Below are 22,960 nucleotides of genomic sequence, written 5' to 3' on the forward strand. Positions count from 1 at the left end.
TCATGTTCACAGTGCATTAGCTAATGTTAACATATCAACCTTTGATTTTAATAATGTTTTAGTAAATGTTGAAATTAATATTAACTAAGATTAATAAATGCTGTAGAAGTAGTATTCATTCTTAGTTCATGTTAACTAAGGTAGTTAACTAATTGACCTTATTGTAAAGTCGTGTTACCGGAATAGTTAACCCAAAAATGAAAATTCGGTCATCATTTACTCACCCTCAAGTTGTTCCAAACCTGTAAGAGTTTCTCTCTTCTGCTGAACACAAAAGAAGGTATTTTGAAGAATGTTGGTAACAGTTGATGTTCCCCCTTGACTTCCATAGTATGGGGAAAAAAACATACACTATGGAAGTCAGTGGGGTCCATCAACATTCAAAATATCTTCTTTTGTGTTCAGTAGAAGAAAGAAATTCATACAGGTGATTTCTGTGTGAACTATACAGTTAATGTCATAATATAATGATCATAACAACACCTACTTACGGGCCGCGTTCCTGTAAGTTTTGAACGAGAACGCGCGTCACACATTGTTTCCCATAATGCCTTTCTTCGCCTCCAATATCAGCTTCGCTCCCTTTGCGTCGCCGCCATTTCACCAGACGAAGGACTCGTGCAGCGGCTGAACATTATTTGCAGTAGAGGAGAAACATCACCTCACCGAGGCAGCAACACGTCTGAGCATTGTTTTTACGACTTTATTCGTGTTTATATTTATCTAGACCTAGTCTGAGTGGTTTAGAGCAGCTTAATCTGAAAGAGGAGGAAAACGGCAAACATCTGAAGGCAAAATGTCGACTGAGGCTTCGCCAGAGAAACCAGGCCAAGGGTAACGCGACAACTGCTTGTTTTTTTTGTTTTTCTCTAGACGTTTTGCTTCTTATGTTTAAAATAGTGTTAGATGTCGAGTGCATTTTTAATGATAATAATCGTAGTAGTTCAGCTGCAGTAAAATATCATGGTTTTTTGCTTAAGGACAAAATCGTTTGGTTGGTTCATATCCTGCTGAAACAAAGAGTCGTTGGATTCCCAACGGCAGGAAACAAGCTAAGGAAACATCATGTATGAAATGTGTTTTATACACGAAATAAAGCATATAGACGACATACGAAACACCTTTTTGTTAGGTAACAAGCACAAGACGAGCGTCCTTTGTTTGCTGCTTGGCCTAAGTTGGTTGCATGTCTGTTCAGATTGTGGCCCTTGTTATATTAATGAGTTTTTTTTTTAAACGCATTAACATCTAAGAAACCGTTCACTTATAAACATTATTTTATATATTTAAAAAAATCAATCAATTTATGATAAATTTGATCTACTGAAATGTAATATTTACCGGTTTCTAACAGTTTCACCTAACGTTATCTCTGTAACTACGTTACGATCTCAACCCTGTTGCCAGGCTATTGTTAGACTAAAGACAAAACAAATATTATTCTTATATTATCTAACTAGATAGAGTGATGGTTTAAAATGACATAATGTTAACCCTTTTTGACCTTTATTTTTTAAATACATTTTATTTCTACACTGTAAAAATGATTGCTGTGATTATTTATCACAACTTAAAATTCAACATTAGATTAAGAAATAATGTATTTCAAGTTTAAAAAGTATGTGTTTGTGCTTGTCTTAAAATATTAGGTCAGTTAACTTTAGTTTAGGTAAGTTGGATATTTAAGTTATCCCAACAAATTTTAAGTTGTTATAACTAATTGCAGACATTTTTTACAGTGTATAACACAGAAAACGTGTCACAAATTGAGTCTTTTAGGGTGGAAAAATTAAAACTCTGTACGGTGAATACAAAAAACACAACTGCTCACACAAAATGTAGTTTTATCTCCTGGGTTTGTTGATTTTGCATGTTTTCTTTTCCATACAGAAATTCAGTGAACGGCAAGTCCAACCATGAGTCGAGAAAGGAGAGGCCCCAAAAGCGTGGTGGTGGGGGACGATTTGAACCTTACGGAAACCCCAACAAGCGATACCGTGTGTTTGTCAGCAACATTCCCTATGATGTTAAATGGCAAACGCTGAAAGATCTGATGAAGGAAAAAGGTAAGGTTTTGTGCTGCTTGGTTGTATATCCCAGGTTAGGTTAGGACCTTTTTTTAGTTTTGGGGGTTTTGAAGGTGGCCAACTACACAGTTGCTTTAGGTCAGAGGATAAACATCCCATCATGGGGAAGTGGTCTTGGAAAAAAAAGGCTGTTCGAAAAGTGTCTTGAGGGAAAAAGGCTGTTGTGGAAAAGTTAAATTATTCAAGATTCCTAATGTGGCTTGATGGCACTTTAAACTTGTGCGAACTGCACATACATTTAGATCAGAGTTTAATCCATTCATATGAATCTGATGCCATCAATCGGTCTCTTTGGCTTTGGAGAAAGTGTGTAGATTTCACCCTAACCTGTTGGATAGTATTTCAGAACAACCCATGAGTGGTCACATTTTTTCCCAATCCATGTGTAGTACCCCCTCCATGCCTAATGAATCTTACGCATGGGGAATTTCATGTGGAAATTGTTGCCTGTAGAATTAAATTGCATTTTCTTTTTTAGGTTTGCCAGAGTGAATGTTGTTGCAGCAGATCTTCATTATTGTGCCCATAAAAAAATGGATGTGTGATTGATTTCTGGGGGTACAGGTCTACAGAGTAAAGCAGCTTCTTAAGCTGGTCCTTGTTTTATCTTATGGACAGACGTTCTTGCTGGAGAAATGCCAGGTGGTTCTTCGATGTAGTTTTTGACAAACAGACTAGACCTTGTTTTGGTTTGCAGTCTCATCGGATGCAAAGTCAGCATCTAATCCTATTCTTGAGTGTTCATCCAACGGGACTTGTTGGAGCTGGTTTGGCTAATCGATTAAATTCAAGAGTCTCAATGCCAATTGTTTAGTTGGGAAGCCAAGTTGGTTCCAGGTGGATGAGGTTTCAGTTTCTGTAATTTCAAAACATTTATTTTATAACATAGGTTTCGCTATTTTTATTTAGCTACTTTTTTTTTATGCCTTATCGACACGGTTTAGGTGTGTTGAATGTTTTGGAGGTAGCCGAAGACGTGTTAACCTTAACAGACCTTTTCATTGACGTCCAACAAAGGCCTTAGTTGGCAATCCATCCAATTTTCAATGGCTCGGGAGGTAAAATCCTTTTGGTCAGTCTTGGATGTTGAGGATCCCAGCAAGGACAGCTTAAGAAGTTTTCCTTAACATTTTACAGCTTGCTTCTTGTAGACCTGTACCAGAATTTGTGCTGCTGAGGTGCTGGGGGAGGAGGCTCTGGACTCGCAGGCCGAGCTCACTCTCACCGTCCCCCCGTTTGTGTCTGCTCTAAACCCCAATTGTTCTCTCGGCTTCTCTCCCCTTGGTGTGTGTCGTCTGGAATCTGATTTGTAGTGGGTGAGGTAACGTACGTGGAACACTTAATGGACGGAGAAGGCAAATCAAGGGTAAGTGCAAGAGACGAACCTCCCTTTGTCCGCTTGAGTTCTTACATGTACTCTTAGATTTTAATGTGGGATGTTCAGGACTGGGTTGAGAGTTCAAAATGTGTTGTCTTGGGTGGCATTCGAACAAAAATGGACGCCGACTGCGGTTCTGTGTGGAACCAGTTATATAGTAATTCTGGTTTTTGTTTGATTTAAGAGGTAGCTTTATTGCACTGCGAGTCTCATTTCGGACTTCAGGTGGTGTTCAGTAACTAAACAAGGATAACATGGCGTCAATGATTTGTTGAGCGAATCTAGTGGGATAACAACAGAAATGGAGCTTGAATGTGTAATTGGAACTGAAAGCCGGTTGTGTATTCTGGTCAATTAATCCTGTCAGCCATTTTGAGTTTGGATGTAATTATGCACTAAATGTAACTGTTTGAACACCACAGAGAAGTATTATTTTGAATATATACATATTTTTTTTATGAATTTAGTGTGCCTGGAGTATTTTTAAAGGTTTCCTGAGTCAGTTGTCATTGATGTCCTGTGACTTTTTTTCTAATTGTCTCTCTCATTCCCATTTTATTTGTCCGTTCATCCTGGCTGCTGTGCTGACTGAACAAAGGGTTGTGCGTAAGTATCGTTCAGCCCATCGGTCATTTCTCATTTGTCTGTTCTGCGCTTGTCTTGCTAACACTTTTTTTCTTTCTTCTCAAAGTGTGGTTGAGTTCAGAACTGAAGAACTCATGAAAAAGGCTGTAGAAAAAGTCAACAAACATGTCATGAATGGCCGTCCTCTTAAGGTCAAGGAGGTGAGTGCATCTTGTAGATGAAAAACAAAACAAAAAACTGTGTGCATTATTTTTGTCTATTGCTCAGCCCAATTATATAAACAACCCCCCTGTATTTCTCTCTCAGGATCCAGATGGAGTGATTGCCCAGCGTGAAGCTAATCGGGCGCATGGGGGCGGTGGTGGTGGCGGCGGTGGACCACCAGGAATGGGTGGAGGAATGGGAGGAGGCATGGGTGGAGGAATGGGAGGAGGCATGGGTGGAGGCATGGGGATGGGCCCAGGTCCTGGTGCTCCTCCACTGGTCAACATCCCTCCCAGTCTCATGAACAACCCCAACATTCCCAATGAGATAATCCATGGACTCCAGTCTGGAAAAATCGGAAGCACCATTTTTGTGGCCAATGTAAGAGTTTGAATTCACTGTGTAACCAAACGTTGAGTTTTAAAACGTGAACCCTGACTGTTCATATGGTATCTTGTCTGCACAGCTGGACTACAAGGTTGGCTGGAAGAAGCTCAAAGAGGTGTTCGGAATGGCTGGAGTGGTTGTGCGTGCTGATATCCTGGAGGATAAGGATGGGAAAAGCAGAGGCATGGGAACGGTCACGTTTGAGATGCCCATTGAGGCCGTTCAAGCAGTCTGTATCCTTTACAATAGCTTCTGATATGTGGAATTGGTTGGAATAAGGTTATTTAATGTGCAATGCATAAAGTTTTCCTTAATGGATGTTAGCCATGTTCAACGGACAGCTCCTCTTCAACAGGGTCATGCATGTCAAACTGGTAAGTAAATCATGTAGGTTTAGCGATGCATTGGTAATATGATTGTAAGCTCATTCAAATCTGCCTCTTCACATCGGTCATTGTATTTTCAGGATGAGAAATCCCTTCCCAAAGGTGACTTTGCACCCCCAGATCGTCCTCCAGCACTCCCTCGTAAGTGTTGACTTCATATTCACGTTTGCCATGTGAACTGTCATCTTGCAATTGGTTAGTTGTTTTTTTTTTCCCTAAACCAATTCCCACAATCTCATGCAGGTGGTCTTAGCGGTATCGGCCTTGGTCTGGGACCCGGCGGTCAACCCATCGATGCTACCCAGCTCAACCGGGGTGGAATGGGCAACATGGGACCAGGAGGTAAAAGCATGTCGCCTGTTGAATCTTTTGGATTGTTTGTGCATGTACACTGACCATCATTCCCCACCCCTCTCCATGAATTAATTTTCTTTATAGGAATGGATGGAATGGGCTTTGGTGGCATGGGTAGAGTGGGAGGTATGTGTTTCTCAGGACATCTCATCAGCCATTTTTATTTTTTTTATTTTATTTTTTGCCTGTTTTGGACATTTTTATAGATCTGGAAGGAACCTGCAGGGGTATGATTTGCATGCCATAGTTCAAATGGCGGTCAGTCCATTTGGATGGGTGGTATCCAAACTGCATTACATACTAACTGTGCAGTAACTCCTGAGCAGAAGAGTATTATCTTCAGCGTTTTTATATATATTTAAGTCGCTACATTTTATTTAAGCAAAAAATGTGCTTATTTTATGTACTAAATCGGTAATACATTTTGCGTAGTTTATATAGTATGAAAATTACATGTATATGAAAAGTATATAGTATGTAATTATAATTTTTGGATGTTTCAGGGATGGATAATTTTGGAGGAGGTATGAACAACATGGATCGTTTTGGCCCATCTGGAATGGGAAGAATGAATGGTAAATGCGTTTACAGTTGTTTTTTAAATCTTGTTTGCTCTTCAGTTTTAAGTTTGAAACCTTTTTATTAAATTTTTTTTTATTGCAGATATGGATCGTGGAATTGGCGGTGGCTTTGATAGAGAATTTGGTGGTCGCAATGATATGGGAATGTCCCGTAGCAACTTCGGAGACTCTTTTGACCGAGGAATGGGTTAGTGATGTTTCCTCTTTTACATTTATTAAACAATAATTTTATTTAAAAGTTTTTATATTCAATTTTGCTTTTTAATTGATTGCCAGGAAACACCATGGGAATGGATCGCATGAATTCTGGCATGGACCGGCTTGGTGGTGGCATGGACCGCATGGGAGGACTAGACCGTATGGGAATGGATCGCATGGACCGCATGTCTGATCTGGACCGGTTAGGAACTGGCTTCGACAGAATGGGTTCTGGGCTTGACCGGCTAGGGCCCAGTATGGATCGGTTGGGATCAGGCATCGACCGCATGAGCTCCAGTGTGGACCGCATGGGCCCTGCAGGGTTCGACCGCTTGGGCCCGTCCAGTATGGATCGCATGAGTGGCGGAATGGACTTTGCCTCTCCTATGGGTATGGACAGGATGAACACGGGCCTCGACCGAATGGGTACAAACTTCGACCGCATGGGCTCCGGTGGCATGGACCGCTTCCCCTCCTCAGGTCTTGACCGCATGGGTACCAGCATGGATCGTATGGGCTCTGGTGGCGTTGGTGGTCAGTTTGATAGACCTGCTGATATGGACCGCGGCAACTTCGGCACTCCTTTCAGTGGGTCTGGACAAGGAGGTCCAGGGGCTGGTGGAGCCAATGCCAGGAAGGGCTGCCAAATCTTTGTCAGAAATGTAAGCATTTGATCTTACTTTATTTTTAAAGATAATCATAAAGAAATGCAGGAAATCATGTATGATCACAAACTGTTATTGCAATGTTTATACATTAGGATTTGATTGGAAAGCAAAAAGTTGATATTTGTTCCTGCCCACTCGACCTTTGCTATATCAGCAGACAAGAAAAGTTGTTTCATTTGTTATAATTTGATTAAAGACTCAACATTCTTTCAAATGTCATGTATAAAACTTTTCCCCCATTTGTAATGTAATTGTCTATTTTTTTTACAGCTGCCCTTTGACTTCACCTGGAAGATGCTGAAGGACACTTTCAATTCATGTGGTGAGACTTTCTTTTCCATGTATAGCAAACCCATCCATTTTCTGCATTGACGTTTCTCGTTTCATTAATCGTTATGATGTGCATTTTTCTACCAGGCATTGTGCAGTATGCGGACATAAAGATGGAGAATGGCAAATCCAAGGGCTGCGGTGTGGTGCGCTTTGATAGTCCGGATACTGCCGAGCGAGCCTGTCGTACCATGAACGGCTACCGGCTCAATGGACGAGAGATTGACGTCAGGATCGACAGAAATGCGTAATTGTCGTCTTTTGCCTTCTGCATATGATTCCCTCCACCCCACTCACTATGCTTTCCAATTGATTTGTCAAGTTACATATTTGTATTTGTGCCGAACGGTACACTTTTAGTTTTGCTTATGACTTTTAGAGACCAAATGTTTTTTTTTTTCTCCCCACTTTTTATTGTGATGCTTTCCAAGAAATTGCCTTTGTTAAAGGTTTGCTAATAAATCTCAACATTGAGAACTTACACAGTGACGTGTGGTCCTTTTTAGTCATCTGGTGCGGTTACACAAACCTGGCTAACTTGCTCTGACGATACTTGCATTTATGCATTTGGCTGATGCTTTTATTGAAAGAAGTGTTTAAAAATGAATGGAAAATTGTTAGTGTAATTTTATTTTTCTTCCTAACACATTTTAAAGTTTGCTATTTTAAATTTTTTTTTTATTGGTTTAGAACCTGACATGGCGCTAAGCCCTTTTCCATCTTACTGACTGTTTTTATAATACTTATAATACAAGAAACGACTAATTAAAATATAAAAATCAACAAGAAACCTGTGAATCAAGAGTTGTATTTATTTTAAGGGTTTTAACAAATGTACACATGGGTCCATTGGTTGTGGTCTTTTTTTTTTTTTTTTTTGGTAGGATAAATGTCTATGCTTTACATCGATGTAAGTAGACTCACGTTTTGTCATGCTCTTGATAGAGGGGGGGCACACAGCTTTTTGACCACACACACACACACAAACACAGCTCAACTGTTGGAAGAGTAAGCGATTGATACAGTTGTATGTCTGAGAACGTATAGACTTTACAATCTGAACTGTAAAGTTTATACATATGATGCAAAGAAAGCCTAGACTTAACACAAGAAATGGCGCATGTCCTCGACACTGGAAGAATGGGTGGGTTTTGTGTGGACCTAAGCTTGGACATCTTTTGTAAAATAAAATACAAAATAAAAGTTCAAATAACATTTAAAATATATTTTATATGTATTTAAAGACCTATATACAAATTCTCTAAGACAGAAAAAAAGACTGAATCAGTGAATCTTTTTATAACTACAATAGGATTGAGGTTGGCAAAAGAAATTAAGGCAACCAAAATTTGTGTGTGCTACACTTTACAAATATATTGCTGCAGTAGTCCTTTTATTTTAGATACAACAGCAATCACAACTGGCCACATTATAAGAATCAGTGTCACACACTTCCATTGTAAAATAATACACTCGCTTACTCAAAACCACAAACACGCTCAATGCATAGGCACACACAAATTCTATACACGTGAATTTACAATTTAAAACTTTTGAACTGAAATAGTGAAATGATTGTGATATGGTAACATATTGTTTTACATATTTGGCCTCCCACACAATAATTTGGTCCCATCTTCCGGCTTAACCTATCTTAATAGCCCCGATGACGTTGTACTGATTTTGGGGGTGGGGAAATCTCCAGAAATTTGAATTAAAATTAGTATTAAAAGACTGCAACAGAAATGGAACACAATATGAACTGTCATTTGGGATCATTTGCAAGAACGCAGATTAATTAGAAATGAAACAAACGAATTTGTAATTTTTTTCAACGGTTAAGGAACAAAGCTACTGATAACCAACGTGCATTAACAACCAGAGTAGCATAAATAAAGCATAAATGTCTTTCTTTTTTAAATTAAGGTCACATAACCTACAGCCCAAAAGAATAAATAAAATAAAAATAAAAAATAGCATACAGCCAACTCTTAGGAGGAGTCTTGCATCCCAGAGCTCAAATCGGAGAACACGTTCACAGTATGTAAATTAGACAATGAACGAAAAACAAAACAATGGAGCAAAATAAAATAATTAAACAAATATATTAATTTTCCCTCATAAATACATCTGGACATTGGTATTGCTACTCGCTTGGTGTTGTTTGTGAAGTGGGTGATAGAACGATGAAAATGAAGCTCGAGTTGCGAAAATTCCGACAGTAGCATCCGACCAGTAGAGCTTCCGGACGTGACGAGTCTGAGGAGTCCAAACCTTGAAGCTGCTCCTCTCTCCTGAGGTCTGATTACTGTTGGGACACATTAATAGCGTTTGAATACTGTGGCTTAAGAATGTGCAGGGACTAATCGTCAACTGTCGACATCAAGAATTACAAACCCAGGTCGACCACGACACGCTGCGCACTTACTGTTTCGCTCTCCTCTTCGTCCTCTGGAAGGGTCTTTGACCCTGTGCTGAAGTGCAGAGGAGAATACACCCAGCTTTTGTCTTCTGGAGGCTGCTGGTACACAACCAAGACAGCAGAGGGAGCCAGAAGGGGTGGAGACACACAGAGGCAGCCAGTAGAAATATGCAGAGAGGAAGACAGACATGAAACAAGAGTGGCAGAGAGGAATATTAGAAATGCAGTGGGTAGAGATAGATACGGAACCCCGCACATAACATGCGGTGAAATTTTTTTTGTCGTTTTAAGTAAATCATGGCCATGTTGAAATAATAAATTCCCTTGATTTAGTTAAATCAAAACAAGGGAATGAATTAGTTCAATGTGGCCACGATTTACTAAAACGAGGGAACAAATTTTTTAATTTGTGGCTATTATTTAACTCAACCGAGTGATAGAACGAATACTTAGTTTGTTGAAACGAATTCTTATTTTGTGGCCAAGATATATATATATATATATATATATATATATATATATATATATATATATATCTTGGCCACAAAATAAGAATTCTGTATAAAACTGTATAAAAAATGTATATATATATACATACATACATACAAGTAAAAGAGTTGTTATTAACGTTAATAAGGTTGGAAAAGTAATCTACATTTTTTGATATACGATGCAAATTTATGGGTGAAAATGCTAACTAATTTGTACCCTCATATTAAAGGGTTAGTTCACCCCAAAATTAAAATTCTGTCAGTAATTACTCACTTGTAATTGGACTGTTGTTCCAACCCCGTAAGACTTTCGTTCATCTTCGGAACACAAATTAAGATATTTTTGATTAAATCTGAGAGCTGGCTCACTCCTCCATAGGCTTCAATGGGAACGAAACTTGCCGGCCCAGAAAGTTAGTAAAGACAATGTTTAAAATAGTCCAAGTGACTACTGTGGCTCAACCTTAAGTTTATCAAGCGACGAGAATACTTTTTGTGCGCAAAAAAAAACATTTTCTTCTGTGTGAGCCTCTGAGTGAGTTCACGTAGTGTAACAGCGCAGCGCTTCTGGGTTGTACGTCAGAACGTAGGCTCACTATTGGCCGACGCTGGTCATGTGTGTGATGCGTGTGACGTACAACACAGAAGCGTTGGGCTTTTTAGCACACAAAAAGTATTCTCGTCGCTTGGACTATTTTAAACATTGTCTTTACTAACTTTCTGGGCCGGCAAGTTTCGATCCCATAGAAGCCTATGGAGGAGTGAGACAGCTCTCAGATTTCATCAAAAATATCTTATTTTGTGTTCCGAAGATGAACGAAAGTCTTACGGGGTTGGAACAACATGAGGGTGAGTAATAACTGACAGAATTTTCATTTTGGGGTGAACTAACCCTTTAAGTAAATCTTGTGCACAGTCAAATTCGTTCCCTTGTTTTACTAAATCGTGACCACGTTGTAATAATTCGTTCCCTTTTTTAAATAAAAATTTAATAAAACCAAAACGAGGGGAACGTATTAGTTCAACGTGGCCACGATTTGCTAAAACGAGGGAACTAATTAATAAGTAATGGGAACCAATTTTTTTTTTTTTAATATCTTGTGTCAATAATTTACAATATATTTGACTATAATACAATTGTGACTATAATTGAACTAAAACTAGTGAACGAATTAGTACATCATGACTTACTAAAACGAGAGAACAAATTATTAGTTTGTGGCCATGATTTAACTTAAACGAGTGAACAAATTAGTAAATCGTTGGAACAAAATCTAAATTTGTGGCCACGATATATATATTTTTACTGCGTGTGATGTGCAGCCCTGCAGATTTTTGAATTTTTTGATATACAATGCAAGTTTATCGATATCTATATTTTTGTAGCCTCTGCGGAAAGATGACAATCTAGACTTAATGAATTAACAAAAGCTGTAATCTGGTGAGTCAAAGAAGAGAGAAACTTTGAATGAGAAGGAAGTGATGAGAATCACAAACTGTAATAGACTTCGTAAAGACAACACTATAATCAAATTACGAAACGCGACACATTTTACTTACTATATAACGCAAGTATTTTCAAACAGAATAATTAATGGGAAATACTGTAGGGCAGGACTTCATATCAGGATTTGATTGAATTACGATAAACTAACATTGATATTATTGGCAACTATTATTTCCCCCCGCCCACATGGCTTTCATTACATCAGCAAACAAGAAAAGTCATTTCAGTTATAGAGAAGGCTATATTTTGATCAAAGACTACACTGTGAAAAATTACTATTTTTTAAAGGGATACTCCACTTTTTTTGGAAATAGGCTCATTTTACAACTCCCCCAGAGTTCAACAGTTGAGTTTTGCCGTTTTCGAATCCATTCAGCCGATCTCTGGGTCTGGCGGTACCACTTTTAGAGGGCTGGGACGGTTACCGCATTACCGCAATACCGCGGTCACGTGATGCCTACCGCGGGTCTGAGCTCGTCACCGTCATCACCGCAAAAAAATAAAATAAAAAAATAAATAAACACTGGCCTTCACATGTGTTCACGTTGTGTCTAATGACATGGATTCATTGATTCTAATGACATGGATTGTGTCTAATAACATTGTGTCTTACATGGATTCAAGGTTTTCTAAACAAAACTTATCATCAAAAGATGGAACAAATCCGACCTTTCGCAAGTTCGCAAGTTGTTTCATGACACATAATAACATTCCATTCGTAGGCTATTGACTATAACCCCTTATTTACACTCTGTGGCGTGTTACGGCTGCGATGCGGCTAACCGGAGCTGATCGCGCCCACTCTAGTCAATGCTTGTGTTTACAACAGCCACGACGCAGCGTGTTTCAGAAGCGTCTCTCAGCGCCGCTTTGATAAAGATAGGCGCCTAGTCTATTTTCGACGGACGCCGCGTCCAAGCCGCACCATAAATAAAAAAAAAAAAAGTAAAAGCAGGACCTCAGCTTTTAATTGCACGTGCTTATTTAACAGAATTCTCTCACGTGAAGACCGCATTTGTCAACCCTCGCGGAGTCGCGGCAAGTGCACACTCACAGCACCAGAGAGTAATCTTGACGGCACTTGCAAGAAAATGGATAAGTAGGCTACATAATATTACTACAATATTAGGGTACTCACAAATATTACACCATTTAAACATTATTAAAAATACATAGGCTACTGAGTTACTAAAACAATATTTGTCAAAGAATACACTTGTATGTTCACAGTTTGAACGTTCTTGTTTCCATTTGTTTAATTTCAAGATCTGAGGTGAATTATCCATTGTTGCTTTTACAGCTACAAAGCTGGAGCACTAAACAATATTCAAAGTCACATTGCATGCTTTTAACATTAAATAAAGCACATAAACACTACCTGAGATTATCATTGACACACTTTGTTTGTTGTTCCAGCCGCAACGTCGCAGAAAAAAAAAACTGGGGGAGGGTGGGGAGGGGGGTTGAGGTTTAAAGCGGTTTACCGCAATACCGCGGGAATTTCTTGCTTTTCAACCGCGGTAAGAAAAAATCCATACCGTCCCAGCCCTACTTAGCATAGATCATTGAATCGGACAAGACCATTAGCATCTCTCTCAAAAAAATGACCAAAGAGTTTAGATATTTTTCCTATTTAAAACTTGACTCTTCTGTAGTTACATCGTGTACTAAGACCGACGGAAAATGTAAAGTTGCGATTTTCTAGGCTGATATGGCCTGAATAGTCAACCTAATAGTCTACCGAGCTGGGGACTATTTTCAGGCGCTGCGTCATATCATTACGCCTGCTGGACCCATGGTACAGCAGCAAAGTTTCTTGATTATTACGCAGGAATGAGAGTATAGTTCCTAGCCATATCAGCCTAGAAAATCGCAACTTTTCATTTTCCGTCGGTCTTAGTACACGAAGTAACTACAGAAGAGTCAAGTTTTAAATAGGAAAAATATCGAAACTCTTTGGTCATTTTTTTGAGAGAGATGCTAATGGTCTTGTCCGATTCAATGATCTATGCTAAGCTATGCTAAAAGTGGTACCGCCAGACCCGGAGTTCGGCTGAATGGATTCGAAAACGGTAAAACTCAACTGTTTAACTCTGGGGGAGTTGTAAAATGAGCCTATTTCCAAAAAAAGTGGAGTATCCCTTTAAGACTGAAACTATTTCAGTCTGTCAACTCAACTTAATTCTGTTACTTGATGTTTCTTTGTTATTAATTGTGAAGTTCACACAATTAATTTTGCACAATAAAATGTTTTACATCAATGTATAAAACATTCTTTAAATCTTTTTAAACAGATCTATTAAATCCTGCACAATAAGACCAGGTACATTGATAAAAACAGGCACGAAGCTTGTTAATATCACGCTAGCAGCTAGTAAACTAATAAAAGAAGGGGAAAATAATGGAAAATTGTACTAAAAGTACAACGTTGGAACAACGTACTGAAATCTTTGAGACTGTGACTTGACATATGTAGTTGTATAAATTGAGCCGTTGCAATTGTTTACCTCAAAACAATTTCAAAGTTATTATAGTGAGTTAATTTGCATATAAAAGTCTTAAAGGTACAGTAACAAAAACAGCCTGTTTAATTCTAATAATCAAAGGGTGGAAAAAAGATAAAAATGTAAAAAAAAGCTATCTTGACTTGAGACAATTAATTCTAAAACTACCTCTAAAACTAGTTTCCTCTAAAACTTACATTGTGCCTTTTTCTGTGTGTGATGGGCTGACAAACACAGACGCTGCCATCAGAGAACTTACAAGAGGCAGAGAAAGAGAGATGGACAGAGACAGCAGACACATAAAGAAAGATGGCAGAATGGTAATGAAAATGCCAAGGAGATGGAGTGCAGTTTAGCAGTCGATAAATGAAAAAATTGACAGCTCCATTAATAAGAGGAAAGAACGAAGGAGCAGCTGGTGCAGGGTGTTAATGGATGAATAATTCAAGAGATGGCGCTTGCGTGTCTCTAGGCCTCTTTTCAGCATTCAACTGAGTTTAGGAGGCATCCGAAGGGCCTCGATGTGTCTAACAAATGCCATTTCTCAGTTTTCTTGGCTGTTCTCAGAAACATCCCTGTGGATTCATTGGCACGTCCGTTTGTTTTGTAGTTCATGGGCCAGAATGTGTCTATTGTATGAGTGTTCTTCAAAGTTACCACACATATAATGATATCGTCAGCATTCAGAAATAAACAAAAGGACTCAAACTTCATTTAAATGGGTCTTATACAGTCAAAAAATAAAAATAAAGAGTCAAACAAGCTCCTAACACCTCCGGACACACATACCCACCCACCCACGTGCCAACAGAGACCCTCTGTGAGATTCTGTCTTCTGTCCCGTATCGGAGACGTTTCCTTTAGTCACCATTAATTCAACAATGGTCACATTAGCACTGTTTACTACTTGGGATAATCTCACAAATTCTATCAAGAACATGTCACAGTCATGTTTAACCCAAAAATGAATATATTTTTACTTGAAGTAATTATTAGAAATATATATATATATTTATTTTATTTTATTATTATGGCATTATTTCCATGACAATTAAATTCTCATTTAAAAAACAAACCTCATTCTCAATATCATAATGAATGTAGATGTTTTCTGAGGTCTGTGATGATTTTTCTTAATAAATACAAAATTAAATAAAAACAAAAAATACATACAACAGTATCATAATTTATACATACATACTATTCAAATTATGCATTCTTGTTTTTTTTGCGTGACATTTAATAGTATTGTTAAAATCAGGGGGAAAATTTTCTTAATTGTCATAAAAATAATGCACTTTTTTTTATTGGTTCTATAATATGCTTAATTTTTCTTTATGGAACATATAGTTTCATATTTTTCCTTTTAAAAATGAAATATAACACAGGTAATCATCATCATATTTTTCTTGTATTCGAGTAAAAATATATAAACATCCTTCAATCAATCAAAAATAAATAAATAAAAATAATAATAATAAAACTTTTCGTCATAGAATATATTATGAATTTTAAAGTTACAGCATTGGTAATTTATTTCTTATTTTTAACTATGAACCTCACTAAATATTGTTAGATTTATGCTTGATATTAGATTTAAGAAAAATATTTGACAATGCATTACAAAAAAAAAACTTTTTAATTCAAGATTTATTCTCATAATAGTCTATCTTAATACAATTGCTGTTTTGCTTTTTAAGTAAATTTATCACGGTTTAAGGATGTTTAGATACTTTTATTTGTACGCAAGACAAAAATATATTTTTTTGCAGTGTGGACAAATCTGGTTATGTTTTTTATGCTTTGACATTAGGTCATGAGGTGGTTCTTGCTCTGCTCTGATGCATTTTTTTTCTATATATAAAAACAATACATATTTTTAGTTCAGATGAGTGAAGGGCTTACGAAATAAATGTCTGTAATTGGCACATCATCATCCTCGTCCACAGAGGCACGGCTCGTACAGCCTGAGGCCAGACTGGCGCTGTCAGATTCTACGACTATCCTGGGGCTCGCTGGGACGGAGGAGGACGAGGCTTCTAGAAACGTCTCTGGAGCTTCACTACATGTGGAAAAGGAAAAAAAAATTAAAATTATGCAGTGTTATTCAAGTATCATTTATATACTATTATATTATTTATTAATATACTGAATTGGCTTTTAAAAATATTTTTAGTTTTCAATTTAATTTTAGTGTTAATAATTGTGTCGTGTGCTTTTGCCATTTTATTAAGTTTTTGTTGTTAAAAATATTTCTATATAGCTTTAATTTATTTTTATTTCAGTTTTAGTTAACTTATTTGTTAGTTATCATAGCAAAACTTTTATAGTTTTTTAAGTTTATAGTTTTTTAAGTTTAAGTTTTTCATCTAATATTTGGATTTTATTTCAGTTCAGCCTTATTTCAATTTTTTTTTAATTAATGCAACTCTGTCAGGAAGAGTGCAACATGAACTTTCTTCAAAATTTCTTCAAAGGCATATTGATTTGCAATGATAGATAAAACATTAATATATATATATATATATATATATATATATATATATTATGTGCCTGGCAACCACAAAAACGTTTGGGTACTTAGTGTGATTAAGCGCTTTCTGTTTGGTTATGTTCCTCTGTGGCAGTTTCCATGGTGTAGTTTTGCCATCACTATGAGGAGCTTCAGCAGGTGAGCTCAGATGAATGAAGCACGTCTAATTCCTCATTCCCATGATACCCTTGAACTCACACCCACACTGCTCTTGATTCATCGACACAGTGCATTTGCATTTAAATCATCGCCCTTAATTCCATTACACTTCATTAAGATTTTTTTTTTTTTTTTACGTGTTCAACAATATCTGATGTTAAAAGTAAATATATAATAAGTGCTCATGACTGTGGAGGTAGTTTCTCAGTTTTTAGTGCGTACCTGTTCTCCGGCGATACCTGGGGAGCCACGAGGGTGAGCTCGCTGTCGTATCGCCCCTCCACATCCACCTCAACTGTGATGGTCTGCTGGTCCTCATCCTGCATTCTATAACAACACCAGCAGAGGGCTCAGCCAAACCACACCAACAATATCACTAAGAGCAAATCCTTCCATTAAGAAGAAGATCAAGCCCAAGAGGGCAATAAACATTGTAAAATGTTATGAAACATAAACTCTGTCTTTTTGGAATAATTTTGGTCATCGCACAAAGCGATCTTATATACTAGAAGCGGACGAATGTTATTCTACACGGAGAGATCTGAAAGTGGCACGGGTTGATCTTTGGTTGACCAATCAGCGGAAAGGGGCATTTCATGCCCACCCACACGTGGAAATCGAATATTCAAGCCATTTATCCATTTTCTATCCCTGAACATAAAAATATAAAAATCAAGCCGAATTCAAATTTTTGAAAGTTTTTTGAAAAAAAAAACGAAAAACAAATAAATAAAAAAAACAGACCCAAGATAAATACAAAGTAAGAAAACAAAACAAAACAAAACAAGACAAACAAAACAGAACAAAACAAAACAGAACAGAACAAAACAGAACAAAACAAAAAACTAAACAAAACAAAACAAAACAAAAACAGAACAAAACAAAACAGAACAGAACAAAACAGAACAGAACAGAACAAAAACAAAACAAAACAAAACAAAACAAAACAAAAAACAGAACAGAACAAAACAAAAAACAAAACAAAACAAAACAGAACAAAACAAAAAACAAAACAGAACAAAACAAAACAAAACAAAACAAAACAAAACTAAATTCTAAAAAGTAGTATTTTTGATGATATTTTTTCATGAACTACACCATATTGCAGACCAGTCTCCGTTTTACTTACGTTTCTTCGTGACTGGACTGGGTGTGTCTCCTGTACGGAGGAGAACAGAGAGTTTATTGTACCCGCTACGGCCGTGGTGCTGGAACATTACAGAGCGACAGACAGGGTCTTACTCTTACCTGTAGCGCGGTTGTTCGGAGGTGTCCGAGGGGGAGCGTTCTGGGATGGACAGAGAGGTGGTGGAGGAGAGCGTGGTGGCGATGGAGGCTGTGGTGGCCTCCTCGAACGAGGGAGGGGTGCAGGGAAGCACATCCGTCCGACCTGAAACCAGGCAGAGTTTAAACATGTGACTGTAACCATTAAGTCCTCCTAGTTGAGAATGAAGAATGTATTTCGTAAATTGTTTACCATCATCATCCAGTGTGGGGAAGCTACGGGCTCCTCTCAGGTCGTAGATGTTTTCGTCTCTCACGAAGGGCAGCTGGCTGGCCGACCAGGCCGCTCCGGGGCCGCCGTATTTGCCCGCGGCTAGACCCCCACGACCCCTTTTTGACGGAGAGGATTTTAACGCTGAAAGAAACAGGTTTACAAATGCACTTAAATATTACAAATAATTTCAATATCTTTGATTATCACAATGAAATTAGGTGAAGCTTCATTAGCAGGGTTACGGTTAGGATTTTACTAAAAACTGTTAACACTGTGACTTTCATTATTATCTAAAAATACAAATCTTGTACATTATATTGATAATAAATATCTTGGGTTTTTTTACATTTAATTTAGCACATACATTTTAGATGTACATTTTAAAGTACCTTTTAGGAATGCAACATATATCGGTACCTTATCGGTTATCGGCCGATATTACAGATAAAAAAATATATATATTGTATTGGTACAGAATATTTAATTTTGCATGATAATTTCCTATTTTTTTACATTTAGATTACCTTTGCAGTCATTTTAAGTTAAATCTTTTAAAAACACAAATTATTTAAATAAAATAATAACACGATTATATGTAATCTAAAGGAAATAAATATCCTTTTTCATACTACACACTACAATGCTGTGAAGTCTAAATTAATTTGTAGTAGCGTTTTATTTTTCCTTTATATAGCCCAATTGTGGTAGACTTAGCGGTCATTTATTGGTTGAAAGTCATTAAAATAAATATTTATCGTCTTATCGGTATTGGTCAGAATATTCACATTGGTGCATCCCTATTACTTTATCATTAATTCTTCATGCAGAACATGAAATTAATCTATGTGATTCAATAATATAAATTCAACTCACATGAAGTCTTTCTGAATACAGTAGTGCTCATGAACCTGAAGAACCTGTCCGCATAGAAAGATGGTCTGTGAACAGACACTGTGTCCTGAACAGTGAAAGAGACAGCAAATGGAAAATTACAGTTAAATACTGTGCGATACTAATAATTTTCATGCAGGCTTTAAGTCAAACTTAAGGTTTCCAGTGAAACATCCATTATTCATGGTGACACCAGTCAACACTTAGAGCTGACATGATCAAGATATACCAGCTCTGGGTCTATAAATATCTTAATTAGCATGCAAATTAATCTTGAGCCATTCACAGTACGGCGTAGACTGATGCGTCACAGGCAGGGTTGGAGAAATCTCCTTTATTCACAGCTGAGCTGAGGAGAAAATGAGTGTGTGTGTGTGTGTGTGTGGTATGTGCATGTGCGTCTCATATCCAGCAATAGCCCAATTGGCACATCCTCTAAAAAAAATGGTCCCAAATTAGTGCACATTTTACAAGCATTTCCTCCAAAACCCCGTAATTCTCACTAAACTCCATTTGTGCTAACGTACCGCAGCTGACCCTGCTTTATTAACATGAAAATGTAGGAAGTAGGAAGAATTATAGTGAAGGTCAAAGACCACAGAGTCTCAAAACACAGCTGGATGTTAACTTGGCCAAAGCTTTTCATCCAGAGTGACGGGAGATGGAGCGACTTGCATGGAACAATGGTGTTGATATATAACAGCCATTGAAATTCAAGGAAATTCTCACCCCATCGTGGACTAGAGCCTTCCACGTATGCTCCAATTTCTTTATTAACCTAAACAGAAAAAAGAAAAAAGGTCACTCCATGGTGCTTTTAAATCATACTGGATATGATGAATCATACGCCTCATGATGTAAATCGTAAGTGACATGAGTCGGAGAGGTTGACGCAAGCACCTGTAAGACTGCAAGATGTCGATTATTCCGATGTACAGTCAAGTCAAGTCATCTTCATTTATATAGCGCTTTTAACAATGTAGATTGTCTCAAAGCAGCTTCACAGAGATAAATGTATAATATAACGTAAGATTGTTTTGGCTTTATAGCGGTTCTTTAATAAAGTTATTTTCCAGCTAAAGTTAGTTTTGATTGATTCGCTTCCGTCGCAACGATCATTTGTTTTTAAATTAGGGCCGCCAAGACGACACCATTCTCTCTACACAGACTTTAAACGCGAACCTGTGAGAAACGCTGATGGCGTTCAGATGCACATTAAGAACGAGTTCTATAGTTATGTGCGTTTGAATATATGTGTGCAGGTTTGGAATTCCCTACAAACCAAACCTAAACAAATTACTGGTGTTTCCTTATAGTTTTGATTCAGAATTTTATTTTATTTTATCAATTCGGGGTAGATACGCAAATTGAGTTTTCCCGACGACGCGTTATCTGTAGAGTGGGAAAGGGATCCTCCATAGGGAGAGACTAGTTGGCCCTTCAGCACTGCATTGACATCGGGTCCAGGCGAAGGTCCTTCATCAGATCTGGAAACGGCCTGGATCCGGCAGGCTGCGGGAAAACCTTGGGATAAACAAAGACACTAAAATTAGCGTAGATGCCATTCTTCTCATGATGTAACAAGTACATCAGGATTTATGGGAAGTGTTCCCGGTTCCAGCTGACCTAATCTATGCAGCCTAATATTGAATTATAGAAGTCTATAATGTATTATGTGAACGCTATGTCAAAGAGATGTGTCTTTAATCTAGATTTGAACTGACAGAGTGTGTCTGCTTCCCGGACAATGGTAGGAAGGCTGTTCCAAAGTTTTGGTGCTAAATAGGAAAAGGATCTACCGCCAGCAGTTGATTTAGATATTCTAGGTATTATCAACTGGCCGGAATTTTGAGATCGCAATAGACGTGAAGGAGTATAATGCGTTAAGAGCTCGCTCAAGTACCGCGGAGCTAAACCATTTAGTGCTTTGTAAGTAATCAGCAATATTTTAAAATTGATGCGATGTTTAATAGGGAGCCAGTGCAGTTTTGACAGAACCGGGCTAATATGGTCATACTTCCTGGTTCTGGTAAGAACTCGAGCTGCTGCGTTTTGGACCAGCTGTAGTTTGTTTATTAAGCGTGCAGGGCAACCACCCAGTAGAGCATTACAATAATCTAGCCTTGAGGTCATGAACGCATGGACTAATTGTTCCGCATTTGTCAATGAGAGCATATGACGTAATTTAGATATATTTTTAAGATGGAAAAATGCGGTTTTACAGATACTAGACACGTGACTTTCAAATGAAAGATTGGTATCAAAGAGCACACCCAGGTTCCTAACCGACGACGAAGACTTAACAGAGCAGCCATCAAGTGTTAGACAGTATTCTAGGTTATTACGTGAGGAAGTTTTTTGTCCAATAATTAGAATCTCTGTTTTTTCAGAATTTAGAAGTAGGAAATTACGAGTCATCCAGTTTTTTATATCAGCTATGCATTCTGTTAATTTAGTGAATTGGTAAGTTTCGTTAGGTTTTGAAGAAATATAGAGCTGAGTATCGTCGGCATAACAGTGGAAGCTAATTCCATGTTTCCTAATAATATCTCCTAATGGCAGCATGTACAGAGTGAACAGCAGCGGTCCTAGTACTGAGCCCTGTGGTACGCCATACTGAACTTGTGATTGATAAGACATCTCTTCATTTACTGCTACAAACTGATAACGGTCAGATAAGTATGATTTAAACCATGCTAGTGCAATTCCACTAATGCCAACATAGTTTTCTAGTCTATTTAAAAGAATGTCGTGGTCAATGGTGTCAAACGCAGCACTAAGATCGAGTAACACTAATAGAGAGACACAACCACGATCGGATGATAAGAGCAAATCATTTGTTACTCTAACGAGAGCAGTCTCAGTACTATGGTATGGTCTAAATCCGGACTGAAAATCCTCGCAGATATCATTTCTTTCTAGAAAGGAACATAGTTGTGAAGATACTGCCTTTTCTAGTATCTTTGACAGAAAGGGTAGATTCGAGATCGGCCTGTAATTGACTAATTCTGAAGGATCAAGTTGCATTTTTTTAACAAGCGGTTTAATCATAGCCAGCTTAAAGTTTTTTGGTACGTATCCTAGAGACAAAGAGGAATTAATGATATTAAGAAGAGGATCTATGACCTCTGGAAGCATCTCTTTCAGTAGCTTAGTCGGTATAGGGTCTAACATACATGTTGTAGATTTAGATGATTTAACGAGTTTAGTAAATTCTTCCTCTCCTATAGCAATGAATGAATCAAATTTTTCCTCAGGGAGACTACAATGCACTGCCTGATGCGATACTGTAGTAGACGGTTGCATAGTTATAATTTTATCCCTGATATTATCAATCTTATAAGTGAAGAAGTTCATAAAGTCATTACTGCTGTGCTGCTTGGAACCTTCTGTGTTTGAAGCTTTCTTTTTCGTTAGTTTAGCCACTGTTTCAAATAAATACCTAGGATTATGTTTATTTTCTTCTAATAGGTTTGAAAAATAAGCAGATCTAGCAGCTTTTAAAGCCTCTCTGTAAGCAATCGAGCTCTCTTTCCATGAAATGCGAAATACCTCTAATTTTGTTTTCTTCCAGTTGCGCTCCATTTTTCTGGCTGCTCTCTTAAGGGCCCGAGTGTGCTCGTTGTACCACGGCGTTGGATTATTTTCTTTAATCTTCTTTAAGCGCAAAGGAGCAACTGTGTCTAAAGTGCTGGAAAAGAGAGAGTTAAAAGTTTCTGTTGCAATATCAAGTTTTTCTAAGCTATCCGGGATGCTAAAATGATGAAACTGATCAGGAAGATTATTAATAAAGCAAT

The 22,960-nt window shown here is 37.7% G+C and overlaps 2 protein-coding genes across 5 annotated transcripts in view; one reads left to right on the forward strand and one right to left on the reverse strand.

Annotated features, from left to right (window-relative positions):
• The first annotated feature begins 491 nt into the window (after nt 1-491).
• Nucleotides 492-7,639, forward strand: hnrnpm (heterogeneous nuclear ribonucleoprotein M). 2 transcript variants are annotated; one of them, XM_084417681.1, is made up of 16 exons: nt 492-834; nt 1,891-2,066; nt 3,401-3,453; nt 4,064-4,071; nt 4,157-4,250; nt 4,357-4,635; nt 4,721-4,874; nt 4,966-5,015; nt 5,108-5,168; nt 5,271-5,369; nt 5,466-5,507; nt 5,885-5,956; nt 6,045-6,149; nt 6,239-6,822; nt 7,099-7,150; nt 7,246-7,639. In XM_084417681.1, exons 1-16 carry the CDS (start codon nt 797-799, stop codon nt 7,407-7,409), a joined length of 2,031 nt encoding a protein of 676 aa, XP_084273807.1. In that variant the 5' UTR covers nt 492-796; the 3' UTR covers nt 7,410-7,639. The 2 variants fall into 2 exon arrangements, with proteins under 2 accessions (XP_084273807.1, XP_084273806.1); XM_084417680.1 differs by lacking the exons at nt 492-834; nt 5,466-5,507 and having other exon boundaries at nt 1,923-4,071.
• A 152-nt stretch (nt 7,640-7,791) lies between these two features.
• Nucleotides 7,792-22,960, reverse strand: part of pip5k1ca (phosphatidylinositol-4-phosphate 5-kinase, type I, gamma a) — a 32,480-nt gene continuing 17,311 nt past the window's right edge. Inside the window, exons 10-19 of one of the 3 annotated variants that reach the window (XM_084417678.1) lie at nt 20,064-20,095; nt 19,893-19,941; nt 19,146-19,230; nt 18,252-18,413; nt 18,023-18,164; nt 17,904-17,933; nt 16,997-17,101; nt 15,988-16,144; nt 9,587-9,676; nt 7,792-9,466 (exon numbers count right to left, since the gene is read on the reverse strand). In XM_084417678.1, the coding sequence (XP_084273804.1) occupies nt 9,464-9,466; nt 9,587-9,676; nt 15,988-16,144; nt 16,997-17,101; nt 17,904-17,933; nt 18,023-18,164; nt 18,252-18,413; nt 19,146-19,230; nt 19,893-19,941; nt 20,064-20,095 (855 nt within the window). In that variant the 3' untranslated portion in view covers nt 7,792-9,463. Of the gene's footprint in view, nt 9,467-9,586; nt 9,680-15,987; nt 16,145-16,996; nt 17,102-17,903; nt 17,934-18,022; nt 18,165-18,251; nt 18,414-19,145; nt 19,231-19,892; nt 19,942-20,063; nt 20,096-22,960 lie in introns of all 3 variants that reach the window. The other 2 variants (XM_084417677.1, XM_084417679.1) reach the window with 2 other exon arrangements.

This window comes from Rutilus rutilus (assembly GCF_951802725.1).
Source record: "Rutilus rutilus genome assembly, chromosome: 8".
NCBI classification, from domain to species: domain Eukaryota; kingdom Metazoa; phylum Chordata; class Actinopteri; order Cypriniformes; family Leuciscidae; genus Rutilus; species Rutilus rutilus.